The following is a 21,432-nucleotide window of genomic DNA, read 5'->3' on the forward strand; positions in this document are numbered from 1 at the left end:
GCATTTTGTTGTTTGAAGGTTTGTGCTCTGCTGTGCTTAGTTGCTCAGTTGTGTCCGAGTCTTTGCGACCCCCTGGACTGTAGCCTGCCAGGCTCCTCCGTCCATGGCATTTTCCAGGCAAGAATACTGGAGTGGGCTGCCGTTTCCCCTCTAGGGGATCTTCCCGACCCAGGGGTTGGCAGGTGGGTTCTTCACCACTGAGCCCCCAGGGAAGCCCCGTATACCCTCTAAATGGAGATACATTCGACAGTGCTGGGAACTGTAGTGCCCCGCTGGAGCAGGGAGCTGATTCGCCCTTTATTGATTGTGGGCACTGTCCTCACTAGCCATATATGTTACGAGAAACTTACGAACCTGTAAAATAAACCAGACAGAAACAGGAATACTGCCAGATGGTATCACTTAGACATTTTTTTAACGTTTCTTCAAAGCATTAACTTTATTTTTTTAATTTATTTCTTAATTGGAGGAAAATTGCCTTACAACGTTGTGTTGGTTTCTGCCATACAATAGCATAAATCAGCCATAATATACATATATCACCTCCCTCTTTACACATGGGGTCTTAAAAAGAAAAAACGTTGAACTCATACAAGCACAGAACAGTGTGGTGCGTGCCAGGGTTGGAATGTGGAGGAAGCAGGAAGGTGTGCAGGACCCAAAGGGAAGTCCGTGGGTGAGCAGTGAGCAGGGACTCTGGGGTCCTGTTGACTGTTCACCACTCTCCCACCCCAAACAGCCCACGCTGCTTCCCCGCTGATGACGCTTCATTCTTCCTTCCCGCCCAGCCCTCTGCCTCTCTGGCCACGTGTCCAGCCCACCCGGCACTGTCTTGAGGGGAGGTCCACTTCACAGCGGCTCACAGTTCCACTGGTTCCACCCACAGGGGATGGCGATGTGATGCAGGTTGTGGCTGATTCTCTGAACGATTTTGTTGGCTTTGTCTGTGTGGTTATACGCGGGGATGCCAAGCTGGTCCAGAGCCCGGGTGTGGACAGCCAGCATGTGGGAGATGAGCCCGTGGCCACGGTACTCGGGCATCGTGGCCCCCATCCGGATCTCTCCCGTCTGGTCCATCAGGGACCAGGAGGCGGGGGTCCCCTCGGGCCCCAGCAGGCAGAAGGTGGGGAAGGTCCGGATACAGCGCTCGATGAACCTCTGGCTCCTCTCGTTGCCACCAAAATGCCAGAATTTATTCACCAAAGCGGCATGGGTAGGATCCATGGATGAGAGCTTAAACATCTCCTCATTACTATTGAGAAGAAGGAAAAAACAAAAAACAAAACTCGTAAGTCACACATGCTATGAAGTATTGCACATATTGTTTGCCCCTAAATGGTCTTCAGATGATGCATTTGAGAGCGCAGGGAAAGGTACAGATTCTGCAAAGAGGCTACCCAGATTCATAATTCAAAAGCTGTGTGATTTCAAACAGGCAACATACTGTCTCCTTCCTTTATAAAGTGAGTCTATCAATCGTACCTTCTCAAAAACTTATATAAGAGCAATTACACCATAAGGACCCAGGACTTGTGCCTACCCGCAGTCAGTTCAGTTCAGTTCAAGCGCTCAGTTGTGTCCGACTCTTTGTGACCCCATGAGTCACAGCACACCAGGCCTCCCTGTCCATCACCAACTCCCAGAGTTCACTCAAACTCATGTCCATCAAGTCAGTGATGCCATCCAGCCATCTAATCCTCGGTCATCCCCTTCTCCTCCTGCCCACAATCCTTCCAAGCATCAAAGTCTTTTCCAATGAGTCAACTCTTCACATGAGGTGTCCAAAGTACTGGAGTTTCAGCTTTAGCATCATTCCTTCCAAAGAAATCCCAGGGTTGATCTCCTTCAGAATGGACTGGTTGGATCTCCTTGCAGTCCAAGGGGCTCTCAAGAGTCTTCTCCAACACTACAGTTCAAAAGCATCAATTCTTCAGCGCTCAACCTTCTTCACAGTCCAACTCTCACATCCAAACGTGACCACTGGAAAAACCATACACTTGACTAGATGGACTTTGCTGGCAAAGTAATGTCTCTATTTTTCAATATACTGTCTAGACTGCTCATAACTTTCCTTCCAAGGAGTAAGCGTCTTTTAATTTCATGGCTGCAATCACCATCTGCAGGAATTTTGGAGCCCCCCAAAATAAAGTCTGACACTGTTTCCACTGTTTCCCCATCTATCTGCCATGAAGTGATGGGACCAGATGCCATGATCTTCGTTTTCTGAATGTTGAGCTTTAAGCCAACTTTTTCGCTCTCCTCTTTCACTTTCATCAAGAGGCTTTTGAGTTCCTCTTCACTTTCTGCCATAAGGGTGATGTCATCTGCATATCTGAGGTTATTGATATTTCTCCCAGCAATCTTGATTCCAGCGTGTGCTTCTTCCAGCCCAGCATTTCTCATGATGTACTCTGTGTATAAGTTAAATAAGCAGTGTGACAATATACAGCCTTGACGTACTCCTTTTCCTATTTGGAACCAGTCTATTGTTCCATGTCCAGTTCTAACTGCTGCTTCCTGACCTGCATACAGGTTTCTCAAGATGCAGGTCAGGTGTTCTGGTATTCCCATCTCTCTCAGAATTTTCCACAGTTTATTGTGATCCACACAGTCAAAGGCTTTGGCATAGTCAATAGAGCAGAAATAGATGTTTTTCTGGAACTCTCTTGCTTTTTCCATGATCCAGCAGATGTTGGCAATTTGAACTCTGGTTCCTCTGCCTTTTCTAAAACAAGCTTGAACATCAGGAAGTTCACGGTTCACATACTGCTGAAGCGTGGCTTGGAGAATTTTGAGCATTACTTTACTAGCATGTGAGATGAGTGCAATTGTGTGGTAGTTTGAGCATTCTTTGGCATTGCCTTTCTTTGGGATTGGAATGAAAACTCATCTTTTCCAGCCCTGTGGCCACTGCTGAGTTTTCCAAATTTGCTGGCATATTGAGTGCAGCACTTTCACAGCATCATCTTTCAGGATTTGAAATAGCTCAACTTGGATGCCATCACCTCCACTAGCTTCATTTGTAGTGATGCTTTCTAAGGCCCCCTTGACTTCACATTCCAGGATGTTTGGCTCTAGATGAGTGACCACACCATCGTGATTATCTGTGTCGTGAAGCTCTTTTTTGTACAGTTCTTCTGTGTATTCTTGCCACCTCTCCTTAATATCTTCTGCTTCTGTTAGGTCCAGACCATTTCTGTCCTTTATCAAGCCCATCTTTGCATGAAATGTTCCCCTGGTATCTCTAACTTTCTTGAAGAGATCTCTAGTCTTTCCCATTCTGTTGTTTTCCTCTATTTCTTTGCACTGATCGCTGAAGAAGGCTTTCTTATCTCTCTTTGCTATTCTTTGGAACTCTACATTCAGATGCTTATATCTTTCCTTTTCTCCTTTGCCTTTCGTTTCTCTTCTTTTCACAGCTATTTGTAAAGCCTCCTCAGACAGCCATTGTGCTTTTTTGCATTTCTTTTCCATGGGGATGGTCTTGATCCCTGTCTCCTGTACAGTGTCACAAACCTCTGTCCATAGTTCATCAGGCACTCTATCTATCAGATCTAGTCCCTTAAATCTATTTCTCACTTCCACTGTACAATCATAAGGGATTTGATTTAGGTCATACCTGAATGGTCTAGCGGTTTTCCCTACTTTCTTCAATTTGAGTCTGAATTTGGTAAAAAGGAGTTCATGATCTGAGCCACAGTCAGCTCCTGGTTGTTTTTGCTGACTGTATAGAGCTTATCCATCTTTGGCAGCAAAGAATATAATCAATCTGATTTTGGTGTTGACTATCTGGTGATGTCCATGTGTAGAGTCTTCCCTTGTGTTGTTGGAAGAGAGTATTTGTTATGACCAGTGCATTTTCTTGGCAAAACTCTATTATCCTTTTCCCTGCTTCATTCCGTATTCCAAGGCCAAATTTGCCTGTTACTCCAGTAAGAAGTATCTGAAAGTTAAGTATGGTTGCTGTCGGCAAAGCAGTGACTCAGTATTTAATGAGGGAATTGATAAGGCACCGTTTAACCGATAATAAAACTAGGTAAACAGAAGATAGATGAGTGCTCCAAAGCACATGCTAGCAACTGTGTGTAAAACCAGAGCTTAGGGATCATGGAATCATAGAATGTTGCTGTCAGAGGGTCCTTGGCCACTATGGGAACTGAAGTGCAGAGAAAGGGAGTGATGTGGAGTGCAGACAGCCCCTGAGGCACAGAAGACTGAGCTTGATGTCGTCTTCAGGCTGTGAAGGGGCTTTGGAAGGGGTCTCGAGATGGGGGACTAGGGCATCTGTACTCAAGCCCATCACACCCTTAATTCTCCACGTGACCCGAGCAAGCTATTTCATCATCCAAGCTTGTTTCTGTCAGGAAAATAGGGATAATATCTCCTATCTTGTGTACCTCTGGGGTGGACAACAGAATCAAGTGAGACTGTAGATGTGGAGGCGTTTTCAGGTGTACTATGGGGTTGTTGCTCAGTTGCCGAGTCATGTCCAACGCCTTCATGCCTCCACGGACTGTAGCATGCCAGGCTCCTCTGTCCTCCACCGTCTCCTGGAGTTTGGTCAAATTCAAGCCCATTAAGTCAGCGATGCTGTCTAACCATCTCATCCTCTGCCGCCCCTACACCCCTTCATGAATCACAGCCTTGTCATGGCGAAGGGGCTTATGTAACTCAATGAACCTATGAACCATGCTGTGCAGAACCAACCAAAACAGATGGGCCATAGCAAAGAGTTCCAATATAACATGATCCACTAGAGAAGGAAATGGCAACCCACTCCAGTATTCTTGCCTGGAGAACTCCATGGGCAGTGATGTATGATACTGTGAGTAAAGCTTTTCCAGTCATTTTAACACACAGAGGAACATAGGACTGGGCATCTCTGAAGAAATGGCATTTGAGAGTATGAATGACAATAAAGAGGCAAGTATATGAAGATCAGAGGGAAGACAAGGTGCAAATGCAATGGCCCAAAGCCAGGCGTGGGTATGTGAGATCAAGCTGCATAGAGCGGGTCAGAGCTGCTGGTGGGAGTAAGCAAGAGCAACAGGATAAAGTCCAAGAGGTGATGAGTCCCAGGTCTCATAAGACCTTGGAAGTTCATAAAGGAGTTTGACTTTGATTTTATTTTCATGGGCTCCAAAATCACTACAAATGGTAACTGCAGCCACACACACACAAAAAATCTTTCTCATTGGAGGAAAAGCTATGACAAACCTAGAAAGCATATTAAAAAACATCGATAACGACTTTCCTCACAAAAGTCCATCTAGTCAAGGCTATGGTTTTTCCAGTAGTCGTATATGGATGTGAGAGTTGGACTGTAAAGAAAGCTGAGTGCCAAAGAATTAATGCTTTTGAACTGTGGGGTTGCAGAACACTCTTGAGAGCCCCTTGGACTGCAAGGAGATCCCAACCAGTCCATCCTAAAGGAAATCACTCCTGAATATTCATTGGAAGGACTGATGCTGAAACTCCAATACTTTGACCACTTAATGTGAGGAGCTGACTCATTGGAAAAGACTCTGATGATGGGAAAGATTGAGGGCAGGGGGAGAAGGGGTCGACAGAGGATGAAATGGTTAGATAGCAGCAATGGACATGAGTTTGAGCAAACTCCTGGAGATGGTGAAGGACAGGGAAGCCTGGCGTGCTGTAGTCTGTGGAGTTGCAAAAAGTCAGACACGATTTAGCAACTGAACAGCAACAGCAAGCTGAGAAACCTCAATGGAACGGCTTTTCGACAGGTGAATGGATGTGATCCACGTTCCACTGTAAAAGCATCACTCTGGAAATGCGTTGCGGGGAGCCAAGAGTGACTGCAGGGAGAGAAGTCGGGAGGCTGCTGCAACAGTGAAAGAGCGTCTTTTTCAAACTCACATGGCTTTGGGTGCGCCGTATCCAACAGGTAAGTTCTTTGTCTCTAGCAGGGAAGGAAGAAGTTTCCTCGCTGTCTCAGGCATCACATAGAGAATGCACTGTGTGTGCTCGACCTTAACAAATTTAGTGGCTGCAAGACTCTGTATCACCTCATTCAGACTGGACTGTGAACCTAGAGAGTAGTTAGGGAGAAGTAAGTGCCCTTGTAGGTGCTTCCGGAAGCTTCCCAACAGACACATCCAGGATCGAAAGTCAGCAACTTAGATTCTGGTGTTGCAAGCGACCATGTGACCTTGGCCACATCACTGCCTCAACCTGTTTGCACTTACCCAATACAGAGATAACGCTAGAAATACTGTGGAATCAAGGACACGTGGCATTTAAAAAATCATAGCCAAACTTGGGCTTCCTTGGTAGTCCAGTGGTTAAGAATGTGCCTACCAATGCAGAGGTCATGGGTTCAGTCCCTGATCTGGGCAGATGCCTCGGAGGGACTAAGCCTGTGTGCTGCGGCTTCTGAAGCCCACTCTCTTAGAACCTGTGGTCCACAGCAAGATGAGCCACGGCAATGGAAGCCCACACAGCGCCACCAAGAGCAGCCCCTACTGGCTGCAACTAGAGAAAGCCTGTGGGCAGCAACAAAGACCCAGCACAGCCAAAATAAATAAAAAAAAAACACACAGTAGCTAACCTTGCATGTATACGGGTGGCATGCCCTGGTATTGGTCTAATATCACATTTAATCCTGACATTAACCTTATGTATTGCATACATGCTCAGTCATGTGCAACTCTTTGCAACCACATGGACCACAGCCTGCCAGGCTCCCCTGTTCATGGGATTGTCCAGGCAAGAATACTGGAGTGGGTTGCCTCCTCCAGGGGGATCTTCCCAACCCAGGGATCGAACCCACGTCTCCTGCATCGGCAGGCAGATTCTTTACCACTGTGCCCCCTGGGAAGCCCAGCCACAAGTTTCCGGTGCTTCTATTATCTTCATTGTTGATACGTGAGGGGACTGAATAATAGATACGTTACACTACTTGCTCAAGACCACGAAGCAAATAGTAGGCAGAACAGGGATGTCACCCAAGGGAGCCTGATTCCAACAGTGACAGGTTTTCCTGTGACTGGGGACATGCTCTATGGCACAAGGACTTGTCATTCCAATTGTGGCTCAGTGGCAAAGAATCCACCTGCCAGTGCAGGAGACACAAGAGCCGCAGGTTAGATCCCTGGGTCAGGAGGATCCCCTGGAGAAGGAAATGCAACCCGCTCCAGTATTCTTGCCCGGAAAATCTCATGGACAGAGGAGGCTGGCGGGCTGCAGGCCCTGAGATTGCAGAGTTGGACACGGTTTAGGAACTAAACAACAAACTACAAGAAGGCCAGAGGGGAGCTCTGCTCTCATACCCAGTTACCCTAAGGGATCTTCAGTACGTCTGCAAAATATATCAGGAATCCTCATCTAACAAGAACTTACGTTACTCACATTTTCTTAAAAGAACCCTATAGTTTGCAATGTTTGAATTCCACTCCACTGAAGAGATGGTGTTAGCTGACATAGGGAGTGACCATCAAGCTGAGTGTCTGGGGTCTAGTAGGAAATACTGATTGTAGGGGATGTACTCAGGATAAAGAGATGCTCCAGGTGTAGATATGAGCAGTCCCCTCAGTGGGTAGATCCCAGATCCCTTACGTACCTTGGATCTGCAAATGCTGTTTCCAGTTGATGACATCTGATGTGGCAAGGGACTCTTGACAGCTGTTGAGATCCTTAGAATAGATTTGGTAGGTATTGGTGTAATGATCAAAGTCATCTGCCATCTCCTGTGTGGTTGGGTAATATAAATAAATCAAACTGATGATCCCCAGTGATTGGAATACTTGTTTGGTATTTCATGATACAGTGCTATTTTACAAACTATACATCGCTATTCTTCTTGGTGTGCTATCATCATTTCCGAATCATTTTCACCATACGACTAAGTCAGGGATTTAATGAATGATTCCACTTACTAGTAAGAAAAACTTGATGAAGGTATTTTTCTGTTGCATAACAATTTCAAATCAACCAAACACTTACCAGTTTAGAATGTATTCTTCAGTGATTCTACAATCCTCAGGAGAAAGAACGAAATTTAAAGACAATCTTCTGTTGCAAGAGTAAATGTTACTCTGTTTCAAAGAGTCTCAGAACAAATGGATTATGAGGACAATATTGAAGGACGCAGGTAATGTTGCATTAGAATTCTCACACTGATAAAGCTGTGCAGAATGGAGACCCAGGATGCCTTAAGAATGTAAACTGCAACACACTGTTTAAAAAATAATTCATATTTCCAAAAAAGCTAAAACACAAAATTTGCTCAAAAAGGTTGTCTCAAAATTAACAAATAAAAGATGATGAGATTATTTTGAAGCTGAAGGAAGAAATCAAAGAACAACTACCCAACAAGGGCAGAATAGCTGGAAATTGTTGCCCAGAAATGCCTTTCCCATTAATACCACCAACAATCTGTTTTTTAAAGATTGCATTAAAAAGTGAGTATTATTCCCTTTTTAGATTTCAATAACGAAAGTATCTTTACTTTTGTATTCTGTTTAATTTGGTACTTAAAAAAATCACTATACATTTAAATTTTACTTTCAAATAATTCATCAAATGATACTATACGGTTACTTATTTTTGCATGTGGGAATTTTTATACTTTATTTTCAATATGCTTATAACATATTTATATTTGAGACAGATTAACAACTTAGTTTGAGTGATTTTTAAAAGTCCAGTACTGAAAATATATTCCCAAATACAAGCATCATAATTAGTTATTTTTATTTCACTAACGTTATCATCAGAGAAGGAAATGGCAACCCACTCCAGCGTTCTTGCCTGGAGAATCCCATGGACAGAGAAGCCTGGTGGGCTGCCGTCCAAGGGGTCGCAGAGAGTCGGACATGACCGAAGCAGCTTCGCACACAACATTATCATATTTACCTTCACACATGTTGGGGTGTTCCTTTCTCTGCTTAGAATGCAACCTCTGTTCTTGTCAACCTGTCAAAAACCTACTATTCTTCAAAATTCCCTTTTGGCAAAACGTCTTCCGTGGACGCTCTCTGGCCCTTGCCCCTGTCCTGACGTCGACAGTCTGACTGTCTCTTGGCCAGCGCTGCTCCTGAATCTCGCGTATTCACCGTACCTTGTCACACCTCCCTGTCTTTGCTTTGCTTGTCTGTTTCCCTCCAGACTCTGAGGTTCTTGGGCACGAGGGCACACACACTGTCACTGCGCTTCGCTTCTGTATCCACAGGGTCTACCCCACTGCCAGGCACGCAGTGGGCGCAGAGCGAATACAAACACAGATGCACGTTCATTCTGCCCCTGGCCCCTTACCTGCTCGTGAGGGCGGATAACCACGGTCTTAAAATCAGGCCACTTGTCCACCAGGGCCTTTAGATTGAATGGGTTTCCCTGGTTCATGTGGAAGACGGTCCCGTAAACCTGCCGTATCCCGAGAAAGTGAGAGGGTCAGCTTATCAGGAAGGGGTGGTGAAGCACCGTATTTGATTAGGACAAGGCTTATTTCTATGAAACCAGGTTAAGTACCTAATAGGGCCTTTATTTCGGTCTTCAGGTTCTACTTTATGACTCCAAATGGAAATAGACTTCGGGGTCAAACAATGAGAACATTATATTGTGTGTGTTAGTCGCTCAGTTGTGTCCAACTGTTTGTGACCCCAGGGACTGTAGCCTGCCAGGCTCCTCTGTCCACAGGATTCTCCAGGCAAGAATACTGGAGTGGGTTGCCATTTCCTTCCCCAGGGGATCTTCCCAACCCAGGAATCGAACCCAGATCTCCTGCCTTGAAGGCAGATTCTTTACTGTCTGAGCCACCAGGGAAGATAAAAAATATTAGTATATTTTAAAATCCAGATAAATAACATGAATAAATTAAAATAATCTACTAACACACTGTAGAACTTAGTGTTATATCTTTCCATTTTATTCCATTTATTTACACACACACATAGATTTCAGGGTTCCCTGATAGCTCAGTCAGGGAAACTAAAGAAACTGCCTGCAATGCAAGAGACCCGGGCTCAATCCCTGGGTCGGGAAAATCCCCTGGAGAAGAGAATGGCAACCCACTCCAGTATTCTTGCCCAGAAAATTCCATGGACAGAGAAGCCTGGTGGGCTACAGTCCACGAGGTCACAAAGAGTCGGACACGACTGAGTGGCTAACACACACGCACACAGTTCTTAAACATGAAATTAATTACCTAATACATATTAATTTAACATATGTTCCCCCACTCACATACACACACACACTATACTATGAGCATATTTCCACATCAATAAGCACAAATCTATATAATCATTTTTAATGGTGGCATAATATCCATTATATGAAAGGGCTACTTCAATTTTACTATGTCTTATTGCTGGCCATTTCAGCGTTTTCTAATTTTTAACAGTTTATTTTTCAGTGAACATTGCTTTTGCATAAATCTTTGCAAATATGTCTGATATTACAAATTCTAGAAGGGGAATTTCTGGGTCAAACATCAACTGTTGTTTAAATATTTTATTGTTCTTGCACACATCTCTGAATCACCTTCCATAAAGGTTAAATGAATTCCCATCTATGTAAAAAGTAGAGACAGCATAGTGTTAACAACACAAGCTTTGGTGGCCAACGTCCAAGGGCAACTTCTTATGCAATTTTTTAAATCTTTGCAACCACCTGTTCAAACATTGGTGCCTTCAAAACATTGAAGAGGCTGAGAAAGAGATTGTCTAAACTGGAATGACCCACGTGGTTGTGGGGAGAGGAAAAACAGCAATCCACACCAGGGTGCACCTTAGGACCTAGATGCATTGAAACAACATGCCTTACAGAAGGCGTGGAAGAATGCCAAAGACCAGGGCCAGAGGATGGAATGGGGACTATTTCAATGACAAAGGACCACCTCTCACCCTGCGCTTCCCTACTCTTGGCATGAAATGTTCATGTCAGACTAAGGCGAAAGAGGAGGAGGCAAACTTAGACTTTGCTTTTCAAACTTTGACTTTACTGAGTTTTTATAAATTAAATTTCTGCCATTAGCAGAAATTTAGCTCAATATAGAAATTAAGTGCAGTTTTAAGGAAAATAAAATACACATTTTTCCACATGACGTTTGGAACCAGTGGCATTTATATACACATTTCTGTGCCCATGATCGTGTCATTTAACCGGAACATAGTGACTCAGGCAGCCACTACAAATGGAAGGGACTGAAGCTAACAGGTGAGATTAAACCCACTTAGTTTCCTCTGCTTGGAAGATAGGTGGGCAGTCTTCCAGGCTGTGATACCCAGATTTTTCTCTCACCTGAGACTTATTAGCAACTAGTCAATGAGTTTTAGGTCATACATTTGTAACAAGAATAAATTTTACAAATATCCTAGATTTCTGCTTATGGGGGAAAATCTATGTCATCAAAGAATCAGGTGAGTAGAGAGGAAAAGAACCTCATTAAAACTGAGGATCTCATATTGAGAATTACTTTGCCTTACAGTAGAGTTGGGCTAAGACTAGTCATGCCGAGGATTTTCTCCAAAAAGCTGGGATCCACTTAACACAAAAAGTAAAGAACAATTCAAACCCCAGACATAGAGCATGAAAGAAAACAATTTAACTTGGAAAAAGTTTCAAAGTAGACACTTAAGATAAAAATAACTCAGGCACCTAACTGATTTAGCTCCTCCTCCTCCTAAAAAAATACTTTTGAGGTTATGTCTAATACGTGGGGTACTTCCTGATATTTGGTAAGTGTTTAAGAAGTATTGGCTATTAATTTTATCATATCTTATTTAACCCTCCAAATATCTCTGCAAGGTAATGATAACCCTGCTTAGGGCTTTCCTGGTGTTTCAGATGGTGAAACATCTGCCTGCAAAGTGGGAGACCTGGGTTTGATCCCTGGGTCGGGAAGATTCCTTGGAGAAGGAAATGGCAACCCACTCCAGTATTCTTGCCTTCAAAATCCCATGGACAGGCTACAGTCCATGGTCTCAGAGTCAGACACGACTGAGTGACTCACACTCACACAACCCTGTTCAAGGTTGAGGAGTGTCTGCCAAGAGTATTTACTTTCTGGTTTTACTGATTTTACATGCAAGAGCACTGAGATTTTCGCAGTGTTACCCAGAAAACAATGAATTTGTGGGATCAAAGTCTTCTGACTCCTGAACTTGTTCCTCTCAAGAGCTCTCCACCCTACCCCTCAGTGTAGCGTGCCTCTGGGCTACACTAAGCGCCCGTGGCCCAGCCTACACGTGACCCCTAAACAAGGTGTCAGGGCACCAAGTAGAAGTTACATTCGGCGCTTTGCCACCCCATGGACATGGGGTTATCCAGGTCAGAACACTGGTGTGGGGAGCCGTTGCCTTCTCCAGGGGATCTTCCCAACCCAGGGATGGAACCCAGGTCTCCCGTATTGCAGGTGGATTCTTTACCAGCTGAGCCACAGGGAAGCTCCCCCCAACCCCCCAGCCAAAAAAAGATATAATATGATGGATTATTGTAATGTAATATAATAAAGGATATAATGTGATGCTATTCCTTTCAGGTTTCCCATCATTATGATCAGTATCAGTTCAGTTCGGTCTTTCAGTCATGTCCGACTCTTTGTGACCCCATGAATCGCAGCACGCCAGGCCTCCCTGTCCATCACCAACTCCCAGAGTTCACTCAGACCCATGTCCATTGAGTCAGTGATGCCATCCAGCCATCTCATCCTCAGTCGTCCCCTTCGCCTCCTGCCCCCAATCCCTCCCAGCATCGGAGTCTTTTCCAATGAGTCAACTCTTCGCATGAGGTGGCCAAAGTACTGGAGTTTCAGCTTTAGCATCATTCCTTCCAAAGAAATCCCAGGGCTGATTCCTTCAGAATGGACTGGTTGGATCTCCTTGCAGTCCAAGAGACTCTCAAGAGTCTTCTCCAACACTACAGTTCAAAAGCATCAATTCTTCGGTGCTCAGCCTTCTTCACAGTCCAACTCTCACATCCATACATGACTACTGGAAAAACTATAGCCTTGACTAGACGGACCTTAGTCGGCAAAGTAATGTCTCTGCTTTTGAATATGCTATCTAGGTTGCTCATAACTTTTCTTCCAAGGAGTAAGCGTCTTTTAATTTCATGGCTGCAGTCACCATCTGCAGGGATTTTGGAGCCCCCCAAAATAAAGTCTGACACTGTTTCCACTCTTTCCCCATCTATTTCCCATGAAGTGATGGGACCAGATGCCATGATCTTCGTTTTCTGAATGTTGAGCTTTAGGCCAACTTTTTCTCTCTCCACTTTCACTTTCATCAAGAGGCTTTTTAGTTCCTCTTCACTTTCTGCCATAAGGGTGGTGTCATCTGCATATCTGAGGTGATTGATATTTGTCCCGGCAATCTTGATTCCAGCTTGTGTTTCTTCCAGTCCAGCATTTCTCATGATGTACTCTGCATAGAAGTTAAATAAGCAGGGTGACAACATACAGCCTTGACGTACTCCTTTTCCTGTTTGGAACCTGTCTGTTGTTCCATGTCCAGTTCTAACTGCTGCTTCCTGACCTGCATACAGATTTCTCAAGAGGCAGGTCAGGTGGTCTTGTATTACCATCTCTTTCAGAATTTTCCACAGTTTATTGTGATCCAGGTATAGATTTTTCCAGTACAGGAAAAACAACCTTTTTTTTATCAGGTTGAAGAAGTTCCCTCCTATTTCTAGTTTGCGAGAGTTTTATTTTTATCAGAAATATTACATTCTGTCAAACATTTTTCCACATCTATTGAGAGAAGATCTATGCTTTTCTCCAGCCTGTTGATAACAGTGAATTGAACAGCTTGATTTTTGAATGTTGAATCTGCCTTGCCTTTCCAAGATGAACTTCCCTTGGTTATGATGTATTATCCTTCTGATATGTTGATGGATTTGACTTGATATTATTTTGTTAATGGATATCTCTGTTCACAAAGAATATTGTTCTATAGTTTTCTTTTTGGTATCAGGGTAATTCTGGACTCATAAAATGATTTGGGAAGTGTTTTCTTCTCTGCTCTATTCTGCAAGGGTTTTTGTGGAAGTGATATTTTTTCCTTACGTGTTTGGTAGAAATTGCCACTGACAATATGTGAGCATGAAATTTTCTTTGTTGGAAGGTTTTAAACTACAAAATCAATTTCTCCAATAGATACAGGGCAGTTCAGGTTGCATATTTCTTCTTCAGCAACCTTTGGTAATTCATGCTTTTCACAGAATATAGAAAGTAAAACTTATGGACTTAGTATTGAAAATTATTTTCACTGGAAGTGCCAAGTCTTAACTACTGGACTGCCAGAGAAGTCCCTCGACTGTTATTCTTTTTTAGTATAAGCACTTAATGCTATCTGTTTCTCAGTTATCAACTGCTTTAGTTGCATCCCAAAGCTTTTCATACATTGTATTTTTATTTTCATTCAACTAAAATGTTTCCTAATTTTCCTTGTAATTTCAAATCTGACTTGTTTAGAAGTGTGTTGTATACTTTTAGAAATTCAAGTATTTTCCAGATATCTTTCAGGGTTTTTTTGTTTGTTTGTTTTTTGAGTTTAATTCTATATTGCTCAAGCACATACTTGCTATATTTCAATTCTTCTGAAAGTTTTAGAAATATGGTCTATTTTGCTAAATATTCCATGTACACTTGAAAATAGTATGTACCCTGCCATGGTTGTGGGAGTAAAGCGAAGTGAAGTCGCTCAGTTGTGTCCAACTCTGTGTGACCCCATGGCCTGTAGCCTACCAGGCTCCTCTGTCCATGGGATTTTCCAGGCAAGAGTACTGGAGTGGATTGCCATTTCCTTCTCCAGGAGATCTTCCCAACTCAGGGATCAAACCCAGGTCTCCTGCATGGTTATGGGAAGTATTCTATAAATGTCAGTTTATTCAAGTTGGTTCATAGTATGTCATATACAATAAGTTCCTATATGTATTTATAGGTTTTCTGCCTATTCTACAAATTACTGAGAGAGAAGTGTTGAACTCTCTATACCTGTGTGTTTCCCTGATTCTTCTTTCAGTTTTATCAGTTTTTGTCTCATGGACTTAGAGCCTCGGTTGCTAGGTGCATACATTTCAGGTTTTCTTGTATCTTCTTGGTGAATTGATTCCTTTATCATAGTGCAGTGGCATCTTTATCTCTAGTAATAGCCCACTCCCTCTGTAATATATATTATTGCAAGAAAAACACTTCCACTTCTCTATGGCACAAGATAATTCCTTAAACATAATTTCTGTCTCATTCGAAGTTAAACATAATCCTTGGGGTTTGACAAAAAACAGAAGTTGACAGATTATTAATTACATAGAAGAAACATAATGGATAGCTTTTCATCGGGCACTTGATTGTTTGCTAAGAATAAACATTGACTTTGGCAATTCTGGAAGAAAGAAAGACTTCCAGAATTACATAACATGAGTTGAAAGGGCACGAGGGAAAGCTTTGGCATCACCACACAACAAAGATCATGATGGGTTCAAACCACAGCACTGCCACTCACTACTGGCACGGTCTTGGTCAGGTCATATGACCGGGCCTCCCTTTCCTCTTTGGTTCTACAGACATGATATAGCTGCCTTGCAGACAGGTGACGTAATCCAAACGAGCAGCCAGGTGGGTGAGCTTGGCACAGAGTCGGTGCTCAGGGAGCCCTTGTTCTCTTTCCCACCTTCCCTCAAGCTGTCCCTAGCCCCTTTCCCCTTAAGAACGTTGCACTCTCACCTTTAAGGACTCAGGGAGACTCTTCCTCAAGGATTTCTCTAACATCTGCAGCAGTTGTGGGCCGTGTAAGTGGAACATCTTGGCAGGTCTCTTAATCTAAGAGAGGGTCGACAGACAAGGAATGAGAAGTGCCGGAAGACACACAAAGACGCCTGTTTCCTGAGAAACAGCAACGGTTAAAAAACAAAACAGAACAAAAATCCCACCACTCCCTTCATGTTTCTGTGTCTTCCTGCAAGGAACTGCCCTTCTCCTGTTGGGCTTAAGACTCACCATGACCCTCACGTTATCTGTGACAAGGCCAGGTACTAATCCTTCAAATTGCCCATCTTCAACAGCTCATACAAGTCAACGTAAAAAAAACCTTCAAACAAAAAGCCAAACAACCCCATTCAAAGGGCATAAGAACTGGATTCTTTCTGACTCTGTTTACTCTCCCTTCCTACATGGTTAGGTGGATGGTTTATCCCTGCTGAACAATGGCAACAAAGTGTTCTAACGGCTTAACAAAGGTTATTGGCTTGACAAATCATTAATCCGTCTTCTCTCCTGTACACTGTCCTCTGCACCGTGATCCACCCTTAGCCCAAGCCGACACTGGCATTCAGAATGATCTTCCATGAAATTTTGCTGACTCCTTTCCATGAAATAACCCTTTTCTGCCTCACCTTTCAGATCTTTGTAGATCTTACCATCTGAGAGTTCTTCTGTCGAAATAATACCCTATTTCAGCACTCCTTTTCTCTCTTGAAATAATCCTTTCAAATAAAATCTCTCCTTACCAAAGTCTGGCTTTGATTTTTTATTTAATGGTATTTTGGTATCATTTCATTATAATTTAAATAGACTTTTGTGACTAGCCTGGAAACCTAAGTATTGATTTATTCACCTATGCAGTCATTCACTTATTCAATCACCCAATGAGTGTTAATATTTATTGAGAATTTAATGTATTCAACAAATGAGGTGTCACCTCAGCTAGGCTGAACTATATTTCCCAGAAATCCCTTCCCTTTATGTTTCCACTTAGAGTGGACCACAGAGATTCTCTGGTAGCTCAGCTGATAAAGAATCCGCCTGCAATACAGGAGACCACAGTTTGATTCCTGGGTTGGGAAGATCCCCTGGAGAAGGGATAGGCTACCCACTCTAGTATTCTTGCCTGGAGAATCCCCATAGACAGAGATGCCTGGCGGGCTACAGTCCATGGGGTCACAAAGAGCTGGACACAACTGAGCGACTAAGCACAGCACCTTGGAGAGATTCCTATGGAAAGCCTGGTTGTTGCTGTTCAGTTGCTCAGTTGTGACCGACTGTTTGTGACCCAATGGACTGCAGTACACCAAGTTTCCCTGTTCATCACCATCTCTTGGAGTTTGCTCAAACTCATGCCCATTGAGTCGGTGATGCCATCCAACCATCTCATCCTCTGCTGCCTCCTTCTCCTTCTGCCCTCAATATTTCCCACTGGAAAACCCGGAGAGCAGAATTAAAGCAGTGGGCATTTTGCAGCTAACCTCAGGGATTCCCAGGTGGCTCAGTGATAAAGAATCCACCTGCTAATGCAGGAGACTCCGGAGATGTTGGTTTGATTCCTGGGTCAGGAAGATCCTTTGGAGGAGGAAATAGCAACCCACTCCAGTATTTCTGCAGGAAAATTCCACAGACAGAGGAGCCTGGCAGGTTGCACAAAGTTGGACGTGGCACAGTAACTCAAGATTTAAGGTAGTAGCTGGGCTGGAAGAGCGTCTCCGTCCCCTGGGTCTACCCTCAGCCTGTCTGTCCCCGGGCACAGGGGAATGCTAACCCCTTAATGGCTTGCACATACTTTCTCCTATTCCATAGGCTGTTCATTTTGTTGACTCTTTTGCTGTGGAGAAACTTCTTAGTTTGATATAGCCCCACATGTTTACTTTCTGCTTTCAGTACTTGAGCTTTCGTTGTCATATCCAAAAAGAATCATTGCCAAGACCACGGCCAAGGTTTCCCCCTCATGTTTTCTTCTAGGAATTTTATGATTTCATGATACATTTAAGCCTTTAATCCATTCTAGGTTAATTTTCTGAAGTGGCCTTTGCATCTTGATGTAGCTGCTGTGGGCAGTCACTGAGGCTGGTAGGAATCACTCAAGTCCTGTAAATATATGTTTTCTTTACTATAAGGTGAAGTGTGCTAGTCTCCTCTGTTGCCCTTCTTTTCCACACAGGACCACAGAATATTTCTCTAATTCAGTATCTGATTTAACAACTCTGGACTGTCTTTATTTTATTTAGGCCCTAATTCCAGAAGACCTTCACAATCCAGCTTTTGTTCCCATTTCAAAGTCTTACTCAAATTTCCCTTTTCTCTTTATTGACTCCTGTTAGTTCCTCAATCCAAACAGAACAGATCACTCTCTTTTCTGTACTCCCCCAAGATTACGTACACATTTCAATCAAAACTTGTTACCGCACATCAGTTTGCCCTCTGGATTATCAGCCCTCTAGGCAGGGCCTTAAGTCATTTATTCTATTATTCTCAATGCTTATTACACCATCGGGCACACAGTAAGAACTCAGTGTTTGTTGATTTAATGTATGGCACGCTTGCATAAACACAATCATCCCTTTAGTCACTCTGCTCACCAAGGGAAGAGACTCGTTCTTTCATTCCACAGGTGTCAGCAGAAGAACCAACTACATTCTGGGCTTGGGCATTCCTACCAGATGTTTCTTGGGAAAAAAAGCTCAGACCAGAATAGAAGTGCCCGTGCCATGCTTTGGAGAATATCAAGAGAGTAGAAGTGCCTCATTCCTAAACATTAATCAGACAGCACGTGTGTGCTAAGCTGCTTCAGCCTGTCTGACTCTTGCAACCCTTAAGGACTCCTCTGTCCATGCGATTCTCTTAGCAAGAAGACTGGAGTGGGCTGCCATGCCCCTCCTCCAGGGGGTCCGACCCACGGACTGAACGCCTGTCTCTTGTGTCTCCTGCAGTAGCAAGCGGGCTCTTTACCATTAGTGCCACCTGGGAAGCCCATTCAGACATTAGCTAGGAGCATTTCACAAAAAGATTGCATAAGAATAAGAAAAGTTGAATTTGATGCCAGATTACTGGGGATAGAATATTAAAGTCTTGACAAGTACATTTGGGACTTTTTGCACTTGTATATATGCACACACGCACACACAAAATGAACACAAATGTAATGTTCAATAAATGCAGTTGACTAACACTGAGGACATTCATTTTAGGGGGTTGCCAGCCTTGACAACAGCCAAAGTCCTGTGAAGCACTGTTTGAAACCTTTGACAAGTCCACTCCAGTCCTTGGAATTTATCCAAAGAAAAACAGCTCAAATGAAGAAAAATACTCTGAAAAAGTTTGAAAGCAATACAATATTAACTCACAGGGATGTACAGGACACAATCTCAGTGTCCCGCTATAAATATAATTCATGTAAATATAATCTATCATTATTTTGCCACTCTAAAACCCATTTTAACGTGAAGGTTCTATGTTGCCATATGAGAGAGTCTTCAAGATGAACATGGAAAGGATGGACATGACACTGGAAAAATAACTAGAGGCCTTTTTGTGTGCATATTTACAGAAATCACAGACAATAAAAATTTAGAAGGAAACACCAAATTATATAGGAGCATTGTAACTGAGATTTTAAAAATTACATTTTTTTTATGGTTTTAAGTTAACATTAATCTCATCTGGATTGTAGTCTGTTGACTACAGTCTACCTCATCTTTTGGAAACTTTAAGAAGGGCACTTAATTTCCCCGGCCATCATTTACCCAAAGGGGGGAAAAAAGCTGACTACCATATGGCATTACTAGGGAACTGAATAAGATCACGTTTGCATAGTATGTCTACAAACTGTTGCATAAATATCACCCAAACCCACACACTTCTTCCCAGAAGCTGTTACCTTTTCTGGCATGCTAGCTATTAACAGGAAGCTCCCAGATCATGCCACATTTATGTATCAATTCAGAACAAAAGCCCATCCTTATCCGGGGAAAAGTTCTTACAGAATCAGGACACTACCCCGTATATAGTACATGCCTGATACAGATTTCTCAAAGGGAACCACTACCTTTTCGCTTGGCATCACTCTCAGCACTCAGAAATTCTTATCCACTTCCAGCAGCAGCGTTTTGGTTCATCTGCTTCAGTGAGGAGACAGGGCCGAGGCCTCCCAGAGCAGTGACCCTCCTTGGCTCTCACCTGCGACACTGTCTTCCCCCTCAGTCTCTGCGGAGATCCCCCCCAGAAACAAGAGGCAGAAAACCATTCCAGAGATGACACGTATCTTCTGGCTACTGTGGTCTTGAGAAGTGTGCCTATTGGTCTTGCCCCCCAGCCTGCTGAGCTGAGACGCTTAACTGAACCCGCACACCAAGCTGCGCTTCAGCAGCTGCATGTGGGCAGTCCCTCCTCCCAGGTCCCGTGTTTGGCAGAGTGCCCCGCTGAGGCTCATTTTTTTCCAGAGGTCTGAGCTGCTCTCTGATCCCACAGGCCCTTCCAGTCCTCCCAGTCCTCAGAAACTCTGAGCTGTGAGATCCCAGAGGCAGGGTCTCTGCAGGCAGCACCTGCCGCACTCTCTCCATTTTCATGAATGCCCGCCGCAAAAGCGAGAGACAGCGACTGTTTGCACTTGATGTAGAGAATCAGAGCTCTCTTTTTAACCCTAAGAAATTACTTACTTGGAAAGAATATAGGGCCTAGAAAGTACCCCCACAGACTGTGGCTCAGATCATGAACTCCTTATTACCAAATTCAGACTCAAATTGAAGAAAGTAGGGAAAACCGCTAGACCATTTAGGTATGACCTAAATCAAATCCCTTATGATTATACAGTGGAACAGAGAAATAGATTTAAGGGCCTAGATCGGATAAATAGAGTGCCCGATGAACTATGGAATGAGGTTTGTGACACTGTACAGGAGACAGGGATCAAGACCATCCCCATGGAAAAGACATGCAAAAAAGCAAAATGGCTCTCTGGGGAGGCCTTAGAAATAGCTGTGAAAAGAAGAGAAGTGAAAAGCAAAGGAGAAAAGGAAAGATATAAGCATCTGAATGCAGAGTTCCAAAGAATAACAAGAAGAGATAAGAAAGCCTTACTCAGCGATCAGTGCAAAGAAATAGAGGAAATAAACAGAATGGGAGAGACTAGAGATCTCTTCAAGAAAGTTAGAGATACCAAGGGAACATTTCATTCAAAGATGGGCTCGATAAAGGACAGAAATGGTATGGACCTAACAGAAGCAGAAGAGATTAAGAAGAGGTGGCAAGAATACACAGAAGAACTGTACAAAAAAGAGCTTCATGACCCAGATAATCACGATGTTGTGGTCACTCATCTAGAGCCAGACATCCTGGAATGTGAAGTCAAGGGGGCCTTAGAAAGCATCACTACGAGCAAAGCTAGTGGAGGTGATGGAATTCCAGTTGAGCTGTTTCAAATCCTGAAATGTGATGCTGTGAAAGTGCTGCACTCAATATGCCAGCAAATTTGGAAAACTCAGCAGTGGCCACAGGACTGGAAAAGGTCAGTTTTCATTCCAATGCCAAAGAATGCTCACACTACCGCACAATTGCACTCATCTCACATGCTAGTAAAGTAATGCTCAAAATTCTCCAAGCCAGGCCTCAGCAATACATGAACCATGAACTTCCAGATGTTCAAGCTTATTTTAGAAAAGGCAGAGGAACCAGAGATCAAATTGCCAACATCCGCTGGATCATGG

At 43.5% G+C, this 21,432-nt stretch overlaps 1 protein-coding gene across 1 annotated transcript; it reads right to left on the reverse strand.

Annotated features, from left to right (window-relative positions):
• Window positions 1-849: 849 nt before the first annotated feature.
• On the reverse strand, window positions 850-19,790 carry LOC128060788 (glycine N-phenylacetyltransferase). The gene is made up of 6 exons (XM_052653163.1): window positions 19,776-19,790; window positions 15,686-15,781; window positions 9,277-9,384; window positions 7,583-7,709; window positions 5,881-6,052; window positions 850-1,252 (listed from the first exon to the last, which is right to left on the reverse strand). The coding sequence occupies exons 1-6, from the start codon at window positions 19,788-19,790 to the stop codon at window positions 850-852; spliced, it is 921 nt and encodes a 306-aa protein (XP_052509123.1).
• Between the last annotated feature and the right edge of the window lie 1,642 nt (window positions 19,791-21,432).

Source organism: Budorcas taxicolor, chromosome 15 (assembly GCF_023091745.1).
Source record: "Budorcas taxicolor isolate Tak-1 chromosome 15, Takin1.1, whole genome shotgun sequence".
NCBI classification, from domain to species: Eukaryota; Metazoa; Chordata; class Mammalia; order Artiodactyla; family Bovidae; genus Budorcas; species Budorcas taxicolor.

Coding starts and splice junctions, on each gene's coding strand:
- LOC128060788 (XM_052653163.1), bottom strand. Junction 9,385..15,685: donor GTCTCCCTGAGTCCTTAAAG/GTGAGAGTGCAA, acceptor GGGATACGGCAG/GTTTACGGGACCGTCTTCCA. Junction 6,053..7,582: donor ACAGCATTTGCAGATCCAAG/GTACGTAAGGGA, acceptor ACTACTCTCTAG/GTTCACAGTCCAGTCTGAAT.